Below are 22,250 nucleotides of genomic sequence, written 5' to 3'. Positions count from 1 at the left end.
CTATTCATAACCATCTACAACCATTGAGTTTTTTTGAATATTGAATAATGAATATAATTCAAAAATATAAACTTATATCAGAATATCTAATATTTGGAGATTTTGCAATCCTTTTATAGGTTTTGTAATAATATAAGCATGCTTAATTGATATTAGAAGAATATTAGTATTAATCATCTTTGCTACATTTTTGGACCAAATTTCAATAACATTAAGAACAATATTTGTTTTTTATTATATATTGTGTATTATATGTATTATATGTATTATATGTTTTTATATGTTGTTTGTTATTTCTACACCACACTTTTTACTATTTTTAATAGTTTCCATTGTAATTATCTTCAAAATTAAACAATCTTCAATAATTTAAATAATATTAATTATTTATAATTTATATTAATATTAATATTAATTATTAAATAATATTAATTATTATATACATTTTTTATTGATTATTGTTCCTATTTAAAAAAATAATAATATTAATTTATTAATTTAAATAATATTAATTATTTTATATACATTTTTTATTGATTATTGTTCCTATTTAAAAAAATAAAATATATATTAAATCATTTTTATCTTATAATAATCATTTATAATAATTTTTTTGTTAATTTTGTTAAAGTATTTATTAATAAAGTTGAATCAATAATTACTATCTTTTTTAAATAAAATGTTTCTTAATTATTTTTCCCATTTAATAAAGGAAATAATTTTTTAGCTTCTTCTTCTAACCAAAAATTAAATTGATTTGAATACTGAAAGCTTTAGAACTAATAACTTTTATATTCATTTAATCGTTCTTATAATATATATATGTATATATATGTATATACATATCAATATATATACATATCGAAACTACTAAAATATATAATTGAATACTAATATATCGGATAAAAATCTGAATTCAAATTTATTATTTATAAACGAAATCGAAATTTAATTCTAATGTGAGTCATTCAAAACTAGAAGTTTTTTTGTATTTTACTGAATATAATAAAGAATAATAAATAAAAAATAAAATAAAATAAAATAAAAATATAAAAAGAAATAAAAATATCAATTAATTTCATGATATATGTAAGAATTTTCCATATTTATTGCATTTATTTATCCGTAAGTTAATATTTATCCATCTATTCTATATTTGTTTCATGTTGATATTTAATTATTATTACAATAATAATAATGAAATTAAATATATATAAATTCATACAATGGCAGAAATATATTAATTTTTTTATGGAATAAAAAAGCAATGAAAATAAAATACCGATAATTTTAAATATCTGTTATAAAAGTTATACTTATATATAGTAGTTATAATATATAGTAGTTAAAAAAAAATAAAGAAAATAAAAAACTGAAATAATAAATATCATTTTAGAAATCAGTGCTTATAAATATGCTCATTAATAAAAAAAATTCTTAAATAATTTCATAACTTAATGATCATAGTTGAAAATTATAGCTTAGATAATTTTATGATTATTATAATATTATAATGATTATGAAGAAAAAAATGCAATAAGAATAATGGATAATATATAATATAATAAATATAAAAACGAATATTTATATTAAAAGCTGCAATATAAAGTTCATTATTTTTCCATCCTGGATTTATATTTTTCCAAAAACATATTATACATATGTCTTGTAATATTTAGTAATTCTATTTCAACATCACTTGGATCACTTTATATATAAGATACAAAACCAATAGTATGCCATGTAGTATAGACATTAATTTTAATTTGTCTAACAGAATAGTATCATACTTTCCTAAAAATAAAGATGATAAAGAGCATTACAACTTGCATTACCTGCAATATCTAAATTATTCTCAATATTATGTGCAAAATATGAAATATGAAATATAAATGAATTTTAATATTTAAATTATTTTCTATATGTATAAGATATTAAATAAATTTTATTATTTACTTATTATATCTGGTAATTTTGTTGCAGATAATAAATTCAATCTCGTATAATTAATATGTTACTGAAAATTTAAAAACTCTAATATAAATTAAAATAAATACTTATTGTTAGAAATATCTTGTGTTTTATTAAACAAATCATATTTTTAATGAGAAAAAATATGAATTTATATAATATTTTTATAATATTTCAATATTATACTTTGTATTGTAAAAAAAAAACTACTCTAATATATATTTTATCGTTTTAATGACCATGTTTATGAATTCATATTATCAATTACTCATTAATCTTCTACAATAATGATTTGTTTATATTAATGCGCAATTACATAAAAAGAAATCAAGAAGTAATATTTTTATTAAATTGATATAAAAATGTAAAATATTTTTATTAATTTATATCTTTATTTTATAATTTAAGAAGTATAATCATAGAAAAAAAATTATTTTATTTTTTTCATATATTGTTTAATGAACACAATAGAAATTATTTATGATTAGTTTTTTGTTTTGCGAAAAAACAAAAATTAATTTTTTTAAATTTATAATATCAATTGTAATATTAAATTTAAACATTAAAAATTTCATATATATAAAATGAAATTGTATATCTAATACATAAAAGTATACAGATAATTATATTCAAATATAAAAACAATATACACAGTTTTCTAATTATACAGATATTAATATATAAATATAAAATAAATAATAATATTGTGTAACACAAATAACATATACGAATAATACACTAGAACATTCTTTGATAATAAATAGTTTTTAATAATACTTTAGAATGTCAGAATATTGTCGATAGTAAGCAATATAACTTTTATAATACAACTTGAATTATTCACGCGCGCATGTATGAAAAAAAAATAAAAAAGAAAGAGTATACTTCTATACTTAATAGATTAAATATCTTATCTTATTAAATATCTGGTTTGAAACTAAATTTAACGGAAAAATTCTTTTTTTGATAATTATTTAAAAAAAATTAATAAAAAAAATTTAACATAATTGCATAAAAAAATAATTGGGGGATTAATTTCTTTAAAGCGAAATATATTCTTCGCTAGCAAGACTGTCCGTTTCTTCAGTATCTGAATTGGTTGCAGCTTGTACTCTAGCATATTCATCTGTATCAATACTCTTACAAAAATGTATCGCATATTTTAATTTTTGTCGTAATACTGGTTTACAGGAATATCGGGGCATTTTCAAGAGAAAAAAACATGTATAACTTTCAGGAAGAAAATGATCTGGCGGATTATATTTATCCATTACCTAAAAAAAAATAAGTATAAACAGCAAATAATTATATAAATATGATGAAAATATTTTTATAAATACTTGTAAGACAAAATCTCTTCCTCGAAAGTCCGCAATTGTACGTGGTAAACGAGTTCTACCCCAAACAAATCGTAGAAACAAAGATCTTTCTTGATTGGAAAATTCTTCCATTACTTCCCAAAACCATTGTATTAAAGGAGCTGTTGCTTCGATCCCTAAGAAATAAATATATAATGAGAATTGAAAAATTAAATTATATCATAATATGTATTGTTGCTTATACCTTTATAAGTTGCAACTGATTTTAATAAAGTGAGTGGAATATCTGGACTGCCACAAACCATTGTTTCCAGTTCAGGTCCACTAAATAATGCGAGAAAAGGTACAGGTATAACTTTTGACATTCCTTCGCGAACGGCAGATACTTGAGTATCAAATTCATGTAATCTATAATTTAGAGCTAATTGGACATATTCATGTTTATTTTCTGGAGTGATTTTTCGATATCTGAAAAAAATAATTAATAATAATAATATCGTTTTTACATAAGTTTAAGCAAGCAATTTTAAAATTGTTGTATCTAAAATTATAAATTTTACACTTTTAGATAAATAAATATCTGTTAAAAAACTTTATACAAAATTAATCTTAATCTCAAAATTCAAGACCAAAATTTTTTTTATTTCAGATATTCTTACTTATATATTTATTTTATTTTTCAAAAGAACCATAACTTATAATTTAATCATTTTTTGAAAAATAATATTAAAATTCTATTTTTTAAATAAATTTTGTTTATATTTTTTATATATTTCGAATACATCAGCCATAACGAAAATTTACATTTATTATTTTAATTTAGATTATTAAAATTTTTTTTAATTATTATAATACAATGTACAATGTACAATGTATTATAATTTGTAAAATTGTATTTTATTATATTTAGTAAAATTTGATTTTATATAAAAGAAATTTATATATTAAAATGCCCAGCACAATAAATATTATTTATAAATTTTTGATATATACATATAGAAAGTTATTATCTGAAATAAATAATAAATAGTGCATTACTAATGAAATAACAAAGAATTATTTTTCGCACACGCGAGTATGTATGTGAAACATTATATGATGTATAATTATTATATATGATGTATAATTGATATAACCCTGGTAATACAAAATGATATAATTTATAGTTATAAATAATAATTTATAATTATAAATAAGTATTTTGATATATTTCATATTAAAGAATAATATTTCGATATTTAATTGATAGTACTCAAATAAAGTAATTTATATAATAATTAGAATAATAGATCATAATAGTTAATATTTATGATCTATCTAGCTACAAAATATAATTATATCATTTTTGAAGAAAACAGTTGAGTTATGAACCATGATTTTTTTAATAAATTTGATTCTTATAATGAATAAAACACGAAATAAAAAAAAATTTTGGCTTTGAATTTTGAGATTAAAAATCAATTTTTCAGAAAAATTTTTTAATAGATTTCCATCAATTTGAAAATATAGAATCTATTTATATTAGCCGATAAACTTTTTTTTATATTCTGCACATATGTCCAGTTTAAATATATAAAACATATAAAATACGTGATTTTTTTCTGTAAATATTAAAAATATGAAAAAATGTTTCAAATTAAAATTACAAGGAATATTTTGTCTAATCCTATAAGGATCACATTTATATTTTTTATCTTTAAATAAATTTCTATATTTTTTATCATATATTCTTATAATTATATTTATGTTTATTAATTATTAATATTTGAAAATAATCAATAATTCAATAATTTTTTTTATAAAATTTCATTAACAATTCTATTCTCAATTCTATTCTATTCAATTCTGATGAGACCTATTGTTTTTACATTTTATAAAGATCAAAGTGCAAAAAGAATTGATTTGGATTTGTTTCAATTGAAATGTCATAGCTAATTTAATTATAATTGATAAAAATTTCAGTGTTTCGTGCATGTTTGTAGGTTTTTGCATTTTAGACATTTATGAGATTTTAAGAAATTTTGTTAAGAAAGTATTTAAAGTTTATATTATTGATATTTGAGATGTATACGCTATACAATAGGTTCAAGAATAATGTAAAATATTTTTTACTTATAATTTTAATTCGATAATTACAAATTGGAGACATTTTTAAATAATTATAATTTCGTAAAAAAGAATGCTTTTTTAATATAGTTTCGCTTTTTTTTGAGAAAAATTATCATATTTTCCAACACAAGTTAAAGGTAAAAAAAAATTTTTATCAAATATAAGAATAACAATTTTATAAAAAGAATGTCAATTAAAATAAAATTAATCTAATATATTAAATAATAAAAAATTTAGTTTTAATTTGTTTTTTGTCATATCCAATTTCTACAAACTTATATATATCTACAGAGTACTATAAAATTTGATATTTTTTTAATAATACTTTACTTCAATTTTTAGATAATACTTGATTTATCTTCTAAGAAAATAATTACATTTTTCAATATTTTTATATATAAAAATTATAGAAAAAATTATAGTTATATGCACTTAACAAAGAAAATTTTACCAAACAGAAGAAAATTTTGAAGTTTGATACATTTCTGTTTTTATCTTCTTGATTTCAATAAAATGGATTAAAATTAAAAAGATCAAACTTTAAAATGACTTTTAAAAATTTTTATAAATTTCAAATGAATTTTAGCAAAGTTATCACAGTTTAAAGATTGAACAAATTTGAAAATAATTTTATCTGATTTTTTGATACAAATATTATAGATTATTGAATTATTAACTATTATATTTAATTATATTTAACTTACTGATTCTTTTAACATAAATGAATTAAATATAAATTAGTATTATGATCATTAAGAGAATCAAAATTTTCACCATGTGATTTTTTTGCTATCAAAATACTTAAAATAAATAACTTTCAATATACCAATTATTAATATAATTTTTATGCTCACATATAATATATGAAAATATATGAAAATTAAAATAATGTATTCTAATATTAACCAGAATTTACATTATACTATATGATATATATAATATATACTATATATTATATGAAATATACAGATTCATAATATACAAAATCCGACCGAATAACATTACCGTTAATACAATAATTAATAACTTAACAAATGCAATACAAAATATGCAATTATTATAATTATTTTAAAAATACATAGATAGTGTTTTGAAAATATTTTGATATTAAAAATATTTATAAGAATATATAATAAAAAATATAAAACTCTATTCTATTAAAAATTTATGGATGTTTAAATGTGACTTTTATAAAAAATTATAATAAAATCAAATATTATTATGATATATGATATATAATATGTCTCTTGATATCGTTTAATTATTATCTCAAATATTTTTCTATATTTTTAATATTTGGAAATATTATTATTAAATCATCCTATTAGTAATAATAATTCAAACGAATGATTTTAATGTATATGTGTGCATATACATATATAATATTATACAATATAATATTTTAATTGCATATACCAATATAATATTTTAATTTATTTATTAAAATTGTTAATCCATTAATTTTTATTTATAAAAATCATTTCTTATAATTGAGATAATTTTTTTTCAAAATAAATTTTTAGTCTTTCTTATTAAAAAACTTATTTAATATTAATTTATATTACTATTTAAAAAATTACTATTTAAATTTTATAAAATTTAATAAGAATAATACTTTAGTGTTGATTTCAAAGAATATAATGAATTTAATGTATATTTAATGTTAAATTATAATGAATTATATTATATATATAATTTAATTTTTGTTATTATTACTTTCGTTATATATTATTATCATATATCAATGCTCAGACGATCATCTACATTTGAAACAAAAATTATTTACGGTTTTCAAACAACAATATTTTATGTATCAAAGCTGGATATTGTTTATTTAATTCTTCTCTAAACTTTATTTAATTCTTCTCTAAACTTCGATTTAATTTTGTTTTTAAAATGTAATAATAAATGTAATAAAATGTAATAATAAATGTTAATAATTCTTTATAACTTTTAATATTATTTATGGAATTATCTAATAATTGCATATTCAAAATGTTAATATATTTATGTAATTTACTAAAATCGATTTTTCTAAATCATAAGAATCAAAGTTTGCATTAAATGAAACAAGATGAAAATAAAATCAAATTATTTTTATTCCGTATACTCTATTTCTTTCTCACTTCATCTAACTTAATATGAACTTTTGTTTTGATCTTTACAATAAATCCTTTAAAAGTATCTCAAAAATATATTAATATCTTATATATATTTAAACCGAACATAAATATTAGAATTGATACAAAAAATAATATAATAATATAAAAACCTGCTAGACAAAGATACATCATGTCCTACAGCCGATGGCGTAGAAAATGGCATTTCAAGTGTTTGAAACATTTTTTCGTCAGGATCCATATCTCGAATGCATAATAATCCGGGAACATAATCCCTATCAATTTCAGTTAAATCGGCAGGTGTTAACGATATACCCGCAAGTTGTTTCCATACAGGTTCTGCCAAATTCAAACTCAATGGGCTACCAGTTCGTATAGCTATACCCATTAAAATTCCAAGAAATCGAAACATGTTCATATGTAATGGTGAATCAGCTATTGGATTCAAAAGAAAACAATCTCTATTAGTGCCACTATCATCTCGACCATTTGGCGTTGGTATAAGTAATGGTAAGGAACCATTTTGTAATTCATCGCACATTTCTGCTATACTCTCACTATATCCGCCACCGCAATCATCTACGCTCTCTCCTATTGAGAATGTGAGATGATTTCATTAATTTTTTTCTTAAACTATTTTTAAATTTTTTTTTTCATATTTTTCTTTTTTTGTTTTATATTTAACCTACTTATATTATATTAAAATTTTTAACCTACCGATAAATTTCACTTTCCAAATTCTATGAGGAAAAAAGAGAACATCCTGTGTTAATAAAGATATTTTCGAAACCATTTGACCGAAAACAGATTTAATACCATCTGGTCCAGCCAATCCACCTTTGCTTCTAGCTCGTTTTACTTGTATTCGATTTAATTCTATTACAGGTCCGTGTTGTCGATCTCTGACCATCGTTGCTTGAACCACTTTACGAAAAGTTGCTTCTTTGATGCTATATACTAGTATGGGTGCTAATTTACTCAAACTAATAGGGCCAGTAATTGGATACATCGGCAAACATGGACAAAGTAATTCAGCAAAATGATGAAGAAGCACTAATCGATTGTGTAGCACAGGAAAGGGTAAATCTTTTACTAAATCATACTCCATTGGTGTAGTGGCAGGCATTTTACTTTGAGTAGCTTTCATTGTACTCCATGCCAAAGTGTGAGCACTACCACAAGCAACTCGAGTTATTTTTTTACCCTGCAATGCATGAACTAATCTTGGTCTCTGAAGCGCACTTGTTGTTCCATCGCCCAACTGGCCTTCATCATTGTCTCCCCAAGTAAAAACTTCTCCTTTATCGGTACATGCTACACAGTGTAACGAACCAGTTGCTATAGAAATGATTTTTTTTCCTTGAAGTGCTGCCACTTTACGTGGCCTTCGCACATGATCATCTGTTCCATGACCCAAACGATGATAATCTCCTTTACCCCTGTTTACATATAAAATTTGATAATCATCTAAAAATATGTAATTATCTAACTTAAATATAGGAACCAAACAAAAAATGAAAGATGGTTAAGAAAAATGAAGGTTAAGAAAATTCAATTTTTTAGTAATATAAAGAATTAGTATATATTCTTTGTTTTTTTTAATTTTTCTTTTTTAATTTCTACTTAAATGGATATGAAGATTTTACATATAAAAGAATTTAAAATCATTGAAAAATTGATCATTTGAATTTTTACCATGTATATATTGCTCCTGATCTTGTCAATGCTACCGAGAATTGACTGCCGCATTCAACTTTAATAACACCAAGTCCTGCGAGAGATTCGATCTTCATTGGAATTTTACAACCATCGCTACCTCCTCTACCTAGTTTTCCATAATCTCCATCACCCCAACTCCAAACATTATCATCATCAGTAACACAAAGGGTTTGCGCGTCACCACTTCCACATGCTACATCAATTACTTTATAATCTTGTAAAGCTTCGATTAATTTGGGTGTCAATTGATCTTCGCTATCTCCATGTCCTAATCGTCCATATCGACCTGATAATAATAAAAATTGATAATAATTATATATATGTATGTAATTATGTATATGTAAACTTGTATTTATTTTCTTATTTTTCAACATTATTGGTTTTTATTTTTTTATCCATACCTTTTCCCCAAGTATAAAGCCAACCAGCGCTAGTGATTGCCGCGCTATGATGACCACCACAAGCTATATCAACAATTTCGGTACCCAATAACTCTTCAATTAATTTCGGTCGATCATACGATAATCTGTTTCCATGTCCTAATTTTCCGTCATCTCCTTCTCCCCAAGAATAAACGTGTCCTTCAGAACTTAAGGCAAGGCAATGTTTGCCTCCTGAATTAACAGCTACTTTTTTAACGAATACATGCTGAATGGATTCCAAAAGTGTGGGTACCATAACAGAATCCGTTCCTCCAATTCCTAGACGTCCAATAGCGCCATATCCTATCCAATGATAAACAAAAAATAATAAATAAAGATAATAAATAAAATAAAAATTGAAAAAAAAAGAAAGAGAAAAGAAAGGAAAATTTACCAGTTGCATAGACTTTTCCGTCAGCAGTAACTGCAAATAAAGTTTGCTCTCCACCGGTAAGCTGGACAGGTCGAAGTGCAGACAAACTCTCGCAAAGAACAGGTAGTTTCACTTTTGCTCCTTCAAGTCCACCTAATTGTCCGCGATGATTATGACCCCAACCATAAATGGCACCAGAACCGTCCCATGATAACATCCAATCTTCCGGCCTACGATTTAACCATTGTAGTAGTTGCTCATCATGTTCCTGTTTGAATAACTCATGATTCTCATGATCTTTGGTGTTTCCTTCTTTGTCTGTTATCATTTCATTAATCTGTTTAGTAACTTCAAGACAGAATGACTTTGGAAGAGACGTCCGATTTATAAGAGATTTGGCAACCCGTATGGAAAGACAGTATCTTCGAAACCAAGACCATTTGTGAATTTCCGAACAACATTGCATACCATCCAATTCAAGATCGCAGGCAAGAGCTACAAGAACTTTGAAAAAATCACTATGCATTAATTGTTTTCCACCGCGGACCAAAGGATCTTCATAAGTATATTGTTTCAATAGTGCTTGAGGCAATGATCCGAGAAGTGATGAAAGTGCGATTTCCGGGCGTATACCTGGTCCAGAAGAATAGACGACTTGTAATTTTTTTAATGCCCACATTCGTTGTTGAGCAGACAATACGCTTAATTGACTACATTGAGCTAAGGTAGTTGTTAATCGTGTTGCGATATTTCTATCCAACGTAATCAAAGTATTATCCAGAAGAGATTCAGCAAGTGCAATAGAAGGTTGCGATAGAACTGCTCTATCCGAGATTAGATCATGCGGTGCAAGGCTCGCAAGCACAGGATATACTGTAAATCGCCATCCCCAACCATTTACCGATCCGTCCGAAGAAAATCTCCATCTAAGCTCATCACCTGGAATTCGAATCTCAGCAGCCCATTCACTCCATTCTCTGCCAGACTTCACAGCCACCACTCGATTATTACTATCCATAATAGTGAGCGGATCGTGGCGTCTTTCGGTGGAACAACGTCGATCAAATTCAACTCTAAGAGCCTCTGCACCTGATATTTTAACATGACCAGTCAACGTTGTACCATCTATGTATGGATGTGGACTTTCTTGTACTATCGGTTGTGGTATATTGCTTCTATTATTCGAATTCGCTACTGTATCCTCCAATTCTGTAATACAAATTTCTAGCACTATATTACGAATCGAATGATTTACTTTTGCTAGTGCGATCAATACCGAAGATATTATCTCTTTAGCTCCTTTGCATACTCGATTAGCAACGGCTAATTTTAATAGATCAATCAACATTTTACCATCTTCTTCAGTCAGAGTACATGTAAAATCATCCAAATTACGATCTGAAGCAACTCCTTCGCCAACTATTTGCGCGTTAGATGTAAGAGTTGCTGCAATCACGCTCATTGCGCTGCTTGACATTTTTGAGGCACGTGAGGATAAACTAGCGGAACTGGACATCGAAGGAAAAATAGTTGCTAATGGATAATCTTCAGATTCGGGACTTGTTCGCGGGCTATTATTTACTAAATTAATAAGTTCCGCAGCATTTGCTGGTGCTTCTCCACCACCTTGTGCACTATCTCCCACATTCTGGTATACATGATTATGTCCTCCACTAATGATATTCGATCCAGTAATTGTTCCATCTGGTATCATTTCAGTTATCGGACAGCATTTATTATTGTTAATACCAATATTGCTATTAGCTAACTTTAATGTTGAATGACTTTGCAATGCCGTAACTACAATGATTCGAGCTTGTATTATACGAAGTGCATTTATTACATGTTGTAATGCTTGCTGTTTCGCTACATTACTTTCCAACGAGAGAATAATGCTCGAGAGAGAAGGTCTGTTGCTGGAGGAAAAAGTGGACATGTTAAGGATTATGTCACCATTATTGATGATATCGCTGCTTAGTTGAGAAACAGTAGATGTTTTAGAGCAAGAAGGAATCGGATAATTGCTTAAATCAGCTGCTTCCAATCTGGTGATAGTGCTTTTAAATGTAAGCAACATTTGACCTAGTGGATCTTTTATAGTTGGAAATGTGACTGGTTCTTGATTATTAATCGCTGGTTGATCGGTCAAAACCCAAGCAATGCTATGACTGGAACCACAAGAAACACGATTTACTCTTGCATCATCAAGTTCATGAACCAATGATGGCTTCTTGTTAACGATTGTTGTACCGTTTCCCTGTTGACCATGATCGTTATCGCCCCAAGCATATACTTGTCCGATATCCGTTACTGCTAAACAATGAAGAGCACCAACAGCGACGTGTATAATTTTTTTCCCACGAAGTCCTTCGACCAACGTTGGTTTTCGAACATGATGATCGTTACCGTGACCGAGTCGAAAATAATCACCTTTACCCCAAGTCCATACTTCACCGTATTTAGTTAATGCAAGGGAAAATTGAGCTCCGCACTCGATTTGCACCACTCCCAAACCATTAAGTCGATCAATCAATAATGGTGTATAACAACCGTCGCTACCTCCTCGACCTAGTTTACCGAAATCTCCATCACCCCATGAATACACTAATCCATCTGCTGTCAATGCCATTGTTTGTGCATCTCTGCTACCACATGCAATCTGTATTACACGCTGACCAACCAAAGATTGTACCAATTTTGGTTTTGATTGTGTTGCAGTATCGCCATGACCCAATCGCCCATATTCGCCTAAACCCCAGGTATATAATTCTCCACTATTAGTTATAGCAGCTGAATGACCCGATCCACATGCAATATCTCGTATTCTTTTTGATTTTAAAGATTCTATTAATCTTGGCTTATCTAAAGAGATGGAGTTTCCATGGCCTAACTTGCCATCTTCTCCTTCACCCCAAGAAAATACTTTACCATCTTGGGTAAGAGCTAACGCATGTTTTCCTCCTGAATGTACAGCCACTTTCTTGATTACGTATTGACTCAAAAATGGGATAGGCTTCGGTTCGCATACATTGCTATCATCTCCAAGCCCAAGACGACCATTCGTACCTTCTCCGCATGCATGTAATTTTCCTTCTTGACTAACAACAAATAGAGTTTTACTACCACCAACTATGTAAACGGGTTTCAATTTTGAAAGAACTTCGCTATAAACAGGTAATTTAATCTTCGATCCTTTTAATCCTCCGAGTTGATCTTTGTCGTTTAATCCCCAGACATAAACAGCTGAATGCTGAGGCTGTGGTTCAGATCCACGTTGCGAGTTCATTTGCTCTTGAATGATCTCCCAATCTGAGGCTAGAAATGAAATGGACGTTGCTAATTGATTCTCAAATACTTTTCTTTTGCCGATTATTTGAAGGCCGCGTATTTTACAATCTATACCACTGTTTCGACATTGCTTTATTGCTATTTCGATACACGGATAATATTCTTTCATATCTTGGAGTAAAAGTACACTTGTGTCAGTATGCCGTACACTGATTGTTGCCAATTCTACTAAACTGTTGAATGATTCGCCGACATTTATTGCAATCAGCGATGGCATATAACTGCCATCTTGTGGATTTACAATTATTTTCAATGAATGAACTAATATACCAGACAACATTTCCATACGAATCCAATGTTTTCCCTGAGGACTCTGCCAATATAGACCAGATCCATCGAATAATCGTGTTGCCCAGCTTTGTGGCGAAGAAACTCTTAATGTTCTTATACATTTAGACCAATCATCGATTAGAGATGATTCTATATAATCTTGTCTATGATATCTTCCCGGTTTACCGGCATATACCGCTGCTGAGCCTGGCTCGACGATTCGATTGAAACCATGTCGATGACATCGTTTCGTATAAAAACAATTTTCACAAAGATTATAATTTTCGCAATATTTACATTTAAAACGTGGACCAGATATTGGTAGCAAGTGACAAGAATTACATGAGACTGAATGATGACAGGAAGGCACTCGCTCCATTTCTATCGCACAACCAGTCCAATTATTTTGCTGCGGAAAATCAATAGCCACGTCTTTCCCATTGTTTATTATACCTGTAACTATTCCGATGCTTTGATGATTCACTGAACCCCATTTGTATTTGGGCACAGTCACTGATGCTTTTACTCTTACTTTGTCACCAATTTTTAGTGTGGCTGGGCCTGGAATTATTGGCGGATGACCAAGAAGTTCAATATGAATAAATCTTACCCAATAAGTTCCTCCTTTGCGTTGCCATGCGACTTGAACATTCAAATCGTGTAAACCTTCCGGATCAATTTTTATAATTTGACCAATGTCGCCGTATTCTACTTCTTCATAGCTTTTGCAGCATCTTACTAACATACCTGGTATCAGATTATCCCTTACATAAATCGCGTATTCATCGACTGATAAGAAATCAGAACGTTTCATATAATTTGGTGGTATTATTGAAGAAGAAATAGCTTCGTGCGTCGATGGAGATTCATCAATATTTTCACTAGTTGAATCTTCAGGATCCGATAATCCATATATACTTGATAACGTTTCACTGTCACTTAATGCAGCATCTGGATTTTCAAGAAGCCAAGCTACCACGCTTTCTGCTGTAATAAATCCAACAGCCGAACTCAAACTTTTAATCGCAAATTCTACACTTTTCTTTGGAAAACCCATTTCTATCAATTGGGCAACTAGTGGACTCATCGGTAAAGGACTTTTTCTTCCAGTACTTTTGCAATGTTTTTTTTGACTAGATGTCAACGATATCAAAGAACAATCAGATACAGGAGACTCAGGCTCTGAAAATGGACCTGCAGCTGTTGCCACACCTCCTACTGAAGCTGATCCTGATGCTGTGCCCGTGATTATTATGTTTGTTACTTGAATTAAAGAATGTCTTAGTTCAGAGGCCAAATATTGAGAAACTGTAAGTGCAGCCTCTTCCAATTCTTTATGTTTGAATATGGGTTTTAATGGTTGTGGTTTTGTAGCTCGCGTCAGCATTTCTTGAAATAGAGTTGTTCGTTTGTTACGATAATCTTCTCTACCATCAACGTTGGTTTCCTCATAATTATCCTCGCTATCTATGTCTCGATTAATAACATTACTAATTCCATGATTTTCAAATTTGTCATCATTGTTATTATTTTTGTTCTTATCATTGCTATTATTACCATTGTTTCTCGTACTGTCAATTACAATTACTCTCGCATTGTCATCTTCATCATCGTTGTCATTGTCTTCATCATCTTCATTTTCTTCTTCATTTTCATCAATATCGTTGTTATCATTGTTTTCACCGTGATCCTCATAAGCACGATTGATTCGATTAATCTTATCCCATCGTCGACCATCAATCTCATTATTCTCATCATTGATATGATCACCAATGTCAATTTGACGCTGATGATAATGATGACGATAATAGTAATAGTGAGAATAGTGATGATTCTGTTGATTATGGTTATTATTGTTATTACTATTGTTGCTGATATTTTTGTCGATTATATATTTTAATATTTTTCGTAATTTTGTTTGATAATTTAATATAATTTTTCCAGCATTTAATGCAGCCAGTTGTTGTTGTTGATTACGTAAAATGGATGCATTTACTGAACCAGCTATTACTGGCATACCATTTGGTCTTTTATCCATGCTTCGATGACCCAATAACAAATTAGCCCAAGTAGAAATGAAAGAATCAGGCATAGGCATTCGATCTAAACGAAACTTTTCGCTAAGCTGTCTCACCCCAAAAAATGGAATTTTCTTGCGCGTACTAGCATTATTATCATCATGTATTTGTACAAGTATTTTTGAATGTTTAGTAAATTTGCATATAGTACCTATATGACCATCGATTTCGATCAAACCACCGATCCTTGGTCTATCGTCAAGACCTCCAACGACAATAAGAGTTGCCATCACTGTATCCTGAATGTTTACACTGTTCTCACCTCCATTTTCATTTAATTGTATATGAAACAATGGGCCGTCACTTAACAAATCAGAAGCGAGTGATAATTTTGAGGCAAGAAAAGAATTCAAAGTCGCATTCCACTTTGAAAGAGAATGTAGATATCTAATTAGTGAAATCAGTTCTTCGACTACGGTAGAACTATAGGAAGCAGTTAATGAAACGCGACATTTATTCGAATAAAGTTCAAAGTTAGTACCCAAATCGCAGCTAAGCGCAATATGTCCCAATATACGAAAAATTTTTTCAAGGAAAGACATTTGACTAGGACTGTCAGTTGACCAAGACGGTAGAATAGCGGTAAGTAAACGTACCGTCATTATCTGCTTTTCTAAATTTGGATTTCTTTGTTCAGCTATTATATTTAAAAGAAAATCAATCCATGCCTTAGTACTTAAAGATTTACAAAGTTCGGTAGATTTAGCAATAGCTCTTAATAAGCCGAGAGTTGCCCAAGTTTCATGATGTTCTTTTGCAAGTTGAGAATGTATATTAAAATCGGATTTATACGCGAGAGATAAGATACCGCGTAATACAGAAGCGAGTATCTTTATAGCAGAAGGAGTGACTCTATCAGCTTCGATGCCACAACAAAGTAAGATAACACGAAGTACGGTAATAGAGGCAGATTTCAGACAAGTAGTCGGATGAACATCCACAAAATCATTTCCCTTATCGATTTTAGCCAGATCTTGTGGTGAATCAATCTCACTATCGGTTTCTGGTGGTGTCGGTGGTTCAGCTAATTTTAAGTCATATTTTCCTTCTTTACCCATACGATATGAATTAGTAGTACCATTATCCCATTGTACACGAATCCAACCATCTTCCCCAAGTTCTCCGATTACTCGGCCTTCACCCGGTGGAGATCCATCTTGATCACCCCACTTCCAGTCAACACCGCGTACTACTCTTGTACCTATTTTCATCAAAGCCGCCAATTCAGCACCAGTTAGTTGAACAGTTTGCGGTTTATTCTTTTCAAAACTATCTTCGTATATGACATTCACTGGCATATCTTTTGGTTTTGCGTCTATGTTCATATCCGCATCTATACCTGGCTCTGTAGACATTGATGGCCCAATCTGTCTAAGCAATGTCAAAATGCTTGACACGCAACCGGAATTTATTAATAATCCAATTTCATTTGCATGCTGATAATTGCTTAACATTCCTAATATCGTTAATAAAAATCTTGCTCTGGGTAATTTTCGTAACCAAGTATATGTTCCTTGATTCAAACTACTTTTATCGCTTATTTTTGGTTTACTCGGTATCTCTGCTTGAATAACATATGCTCGTAAAGCTTGCACTGCCCAAGAAATTATTTCCGCCTCGGCTAAAATAATCTTCGATTTTTGATATGGTGTTACTGATTGAATATTTTCAAGACAATGCATTATTCCATTAGCCAAAGATTTATTCTCGTGAGAAAGACCTAGCCAGCCGTTTAACAATGAATATTTTACCGATGTTATCAGATAATCTTTCTGTAATAATTGTTGCATCATTATAATTCCTTGTTCACGTAACTTTGCTCGCTGCATCTGACAATACATAGCTCGACGTAAAGTTTCGACATCTCCACTGTCCTCAGTAATTACAAAATTTATAATATTTACCATTAATTCACTCGAATCAATATTCAAAGTTTTCTGTTTCATCTTTTCAGTTATTTTAGCAAATGTTTTTTTATTACCTGATAAATTTTCTAATTTTGGTGAAATTGACGAATGTTTTCCGTTTATTTCTTTCTGTATTGAATTCTGAATCGGAATTGAAATTGGAGTCAAAGTTTGCATTGGTGTTGACATTGTTAATGTAGTCGTTGGTGTCGGTGTTGATGTTGATGTTGTTGTCATTGTCGTTAATGTCATTGTCATTGTAGTCATCGTTGATATAGTTGTCGTCATCATTGTCGAAGCTATAGTTGCCATGACTGGCGTCGATGCCATTGTTGTTGTAGTCGTTGTTGTCGTCATCATTGTTATGGACACATCTTCATCAGATTTATTTTTTATTTTCGCATTTTGAATTGAAGCATTCAAAATATCTTCCGGTTTACTTGGTGAGTCTTTGTTTTTTCGAATATCTCTGATTATTGTTTTAACAGTTTTCCGAAATTTTGCAACAGTATATAATAATTTTAAATCATGTAGTCCTTTGATTTCGTAACTTGTCGCTGATCTTACTTCGTGTAAAAGAAATCTGCATTTTTCTTGTGCTGGAGCACATACTTCTTTATAACTTCTATTTTGTTGTTGTCTAATTCTGATTAAATTCCATTTTGTTTGATGAATTATTCTAATCATTTCAGCCAATTGTTTCGTGAGTCTTGGACTGTTTTCATTTCCTGTTTCTTGATGATCGATCAAATTTATCACCTGATAACCCAAAGCAAGATGTTTTATTATAACTGCCATTAAAAGTCGGCTAACTTCTTCAACTGGATGATCACCGCAAAACTCAGTATGTGCTAAAAGATTGTTCGCTTTTGAATATTTATCAATAATCGTTAAAAATGACTGAACTTGAGCATCGGTTTTATGAGTTTCAGCTAAAGCATAAATAAATGCTGTAACTCGATCATCTTCTCGACGTTCGTTCTTTTGCAATTCGTTTTTTATACGCGTAGGAAGTGGAGGTTCTGTGGGTGAATTTGCAGCTGTCGAAGTATTACTTCTCGCTTCTCCTTTCTCTTCTTCATAAGGATTCGGTGGTTGTAAAATTTGTAATCCACCTCTGAAGAAATTCGCATTTAACCAGCGACCAGCTTCCTCTTCAGCAGTTTGTAAAGGTAAACTTTGTCGCATTCTGTGAGCATGTAAGCCTAAAAGAAAGCCTAAAGCTCTTTCTGTATCAAGTAAACAAGAACATATATCCATTACATCGATTTTAACCTCAGTGTTTTCTGGTTCAGAATGGCAATAATAACCAACAAAATAAGAATCCATCATATTTCGCGATACTTGATCACGAGAAAATGATACATTCGTTTCACCACTGGAATTAACATCCCAACTAGTGGCAGTTCTTTGAAGACCTTCTACGGAATTTGATCTTTCGTCAAATCGAACATCTTGAATATCATATACATTATTATTTACTACTACCCAAAGACCGCCATCACGATTGTGATTTTCTAGATCGGCCCAACGAATAGTAGTAGGTTCGTCTGAAATTGATATTTTATTACCATGCTGTGGAGCTATGATACCTGGCCAAGAAAGATCGTCTGTTTCACTTTTCTCGATTGTTGGTATTAATTTATTGAATCGATTGAGTGCATCTAATATTGGTGCCATTATCTCCATCCAATTCATATTAAGCAATAATAATGGATAATCGTGTTGCAACAAAATAAGACATGTAATCAATTCAGGTAACAAAACACTTATGATGTCACCTCTTAAAACGGTAGTAATTAGTATAAACTGTTTGATACAAGTATTGGCTAATTCAACGGCAAACGACATTATTTCGGTTACATGAATAGAAATTTGTGAAAGATACTTTTTTAAAAGCAATTCTGCTCCAAGCATCTCTTGATCACGTAATTTTTTTGTTCCAACATCATCGATACACTCGTATAATTGTGCAATTAATAATCGTTGAAATTTTAAAAGGAGATTCAAGCTAGGAGAATTATCGCTTCTTTGTGATTCCTCGAAATTGCGAGCCAATTGATGAGTTATTAATAATTTTGATTGCGTAATACAGGTACCATTTTTGATCAATTGTTTCACCAGTTGTAACAATGATATACTTGTATTATTTTTTTCCGAATTCAATTCTTTTGCCTGTTTTGTATCGGTTGATTTGCTAGCATTATTATTCACAGAAAATTCTTTTTCGTCAGCAAGCTCACTTGTTTCCGCTTTTACAGCAATCTTCAACGCCAATTCCAAGCCACCATCTGCCATTAAACTAGATACTAGCAAATCTGCCATGAATTGTTGACCATTGTTACCGTTTATTTGTTCAAAATTATTGTAATTCGTTTTCGACAAAAAATTTGATAATGTTTTTGCGCGTTCATTCGCCGTCGGTAATAAAATGCTCCAGCCAGTTTGTAAAACAGCTTGAGCTGCTTCTTGAATTGTTGCTAAAATATCGATGCTGCTTGCAAGCATAACGCATCGCTGTTTCAAAGAGTTTAATAATGGTGTATTGGCCAATCCCACTGATTTACTATCGATATTATGCGTTATCATAGTATGCAATTGCAATCGAATTAAATTCAATGTGGCGACTGCTAAACACTCACGATCTTGAGTAGGTGGTCGTGTGCTTGGTAATCCTTCGCATGCCTTGTTCAATAATGTATCTAATAATCGAAAAGTTTCTTCGCAAATATCTACAACAAATGCTACCCTGTTCGCTACTGACCAAGCTGATGTACACCAAGCAAAACTTTGTGTTGGTCCACAAGCTAAACCAATTACATTTTTCCCAGATAATGTTGGACATAAAGTCGGTTCGGGTACAACAGTGCCTAATGCTGGATCAATTTGACCATAATCATTTCTACCCCAACCATATACCAATTGATCTTCCGTTAATGCTAATACATGCAAGTTTCCTACATATAAGTCTTTTACTTTTTTTGTCTTCAATATATCGATTATTTTCGGATATCTAACATGATCTTCATTTCCATGTCCCAATCTATAAGCTTCTCCCTTTCCCCAAGTATATACTTCACCATATGCGGTTAAAGCTGCCGAAAATTGTCCACCGCAATAAACTTTTGCCACATTTATATCCAATAATTTATCCACTATCTTTGGTGTTTTAGATCCATCGCAACCTCCTCTACCAAGCTTCCCATAATTTCCATCACCCCAGGAAAATACTATACCAGAAGCTGTGACACATAATGTTTGAGAATCTCCGCTACCACATGCCACATATACGACCATGTGCCCATTTAGAGCAGTTACTAACGTAGGAATCATTACATTGTCTGAATTTCCGTGACCCAATCTTCCGTAATTTCCTCTTCCCCAAGTGTACAATTCACCATTTGAACTGAGAGCTGCCGAATACGTACTTCCACACGCTATAAATGTAATATTCTTTTCAACTAGAGCCTCAATTAGCTTTGGTTCATCATACCATGCCCTATCTCCATGACCTAGTCGTCCACCGTCGCCATTTCCCCAAGAATAAACGGAATTATCCTGGGTTAATGCCAAATAATGTGTACCATCTGAATGTGAAGCAATCATTGTAATCGGCTTTTCCGAAAATCCATATATTTTTTGAGGATATTGAGTTTCTGATCCATAATACATCATATAAACATTTCCATTAACCGAAAGAATCATTAGAGCTCTTTCGGTACAACAAAGTTGTTTAATGCCAAGCTCAGCAATTGTATCGTAATAAAATGGAGAGGATCCATTACCAAATTTCACACTTCCCCAAGCTATAACTTCTTGAAAAGTTTGATTATGATTTTTCTGAAATCTATCAGCAATAATAGGAGGCAAAAGAGGAGCAGCTAATCTGCTTAGATTACACATTATTATAACTGCAGCTTTTCGTAAATCTACGGATGTAGAATCATCTTCGGGAAGTCTTAAATATTTAAGTAAAACTTCACAAGGACCTGGTGCAATATTTGTATCTATTCGATATGATTTAGAAGCTGGTATCATATTTAATCGTCTTAATAATGGTACCAATGGTGCCATACTTCCAGGTGGCATTACTCGATTATCTTGATGTTTATGTTTACCACTCAGATGAAGTAGCAAACATACAGAATCTAATAAACTTGATAATGTAGCTCTCTGTGTCACCAATTCTAATAACAAACAAAGAGCGGTGTGTTGATCAGCAATTGGAATAGGACACCATGATCTTCCACTAACTATATCTCTAAAAACAAAGATAATTTTCATGTAACAAAAACATGACAAACAAATTAATAACAAAATTTAATGATAATTAAAATAATGAATTATAAAATACCCTGTAACAACTTGTCTCAAAAATTTTGCTGATCGTTCTACAACTTCTAACCATACTTGAGAAACATTAGTTTCATCAAAAAGCGTAGCTTCGGGTAATGATTGTAAGGCTTCCAATGATTCAGATAAAAGTTCACTGCAAAATTCTACATCTTCTCCTGATCTCCAAGCTCGTCTTAAATATGCAAATGAAAAATTTAGTGCTGCACGAGATCCTACACGTGCTAAACCTAATGTAGGCTTCTCATTCGATCTTACACT

The 22,250-nt window shown here is 29.8% G+C and overlaps 1 protein-coding gene across 1 annotated transcript in view; it reads right to left on the bottom strand.

Annotated features, from left to right (window-relative positions):
* Positions 1–2,717: 2,717 nt before the first annotated feature.
* Positions 2,718–22,250, bottom strand: part of LOC102671351 (E3 ubiquitin-protein ligase HERC2) — a 21,485-nt gene continuing 1,952 nt past the window's right edge. The window contains exons 5-13 of the mRNA XM_006611875.2: positions 21,991–22,248; positions 10,055–21,897; positions 9,640–9,963; positions 9,215–9,524; positions 8,237–8,958; positions 7,672–8,110; positions 3,535–3,758; positions 3,312–3,466; positions 2,718–3,245 (exon numbers count right to left, since the gene is read on the bottom strand). Coding sequence (XP_006611938.1) covers positions 3,012–3,245; positions 3,312–3,466; positions 3,535–3,758; positions 7,672–8,110; positions 8,237–8,958; positions 9,215–9,524; positions 9,640–9,963; positions 10,055–21,897; positions 21,991–22,248 — 14,509 coding nt within the window. The 3' untranslated portion in view covers positions 2,718–3,011. The remainder of the gene's footprint in view (positions 3,246–3,311; positions 3,467–3,534; positions 3,759–7,671; positions 8,111–8,236; positions 8,959–9,214; positions 9,525–9,639; positions 9,964–10,054; positions 21,898–21,990; positions 22,249–22,250) is intronic.

The sequence above is a fragment of the Apis dorsata genome, unplaced genomic scaffold (assembly GCF_000469605.1).
Source record: "Apis dorsata unplaced genomic scaffold, Apis dorsata 1.3 scaffold_94, whole genome shotgun sequence".
NCBI lineage: Eukaryota > Metazoa > Arthropoda > Insecta > Hymenoptera > Apidae > Apis > Apis dorsata.
The sequence above is the reverse complement of the archived record's forward strand: the minus strand, read 5'-3'. Positions and strand labels throughout refer to the sequence as shown.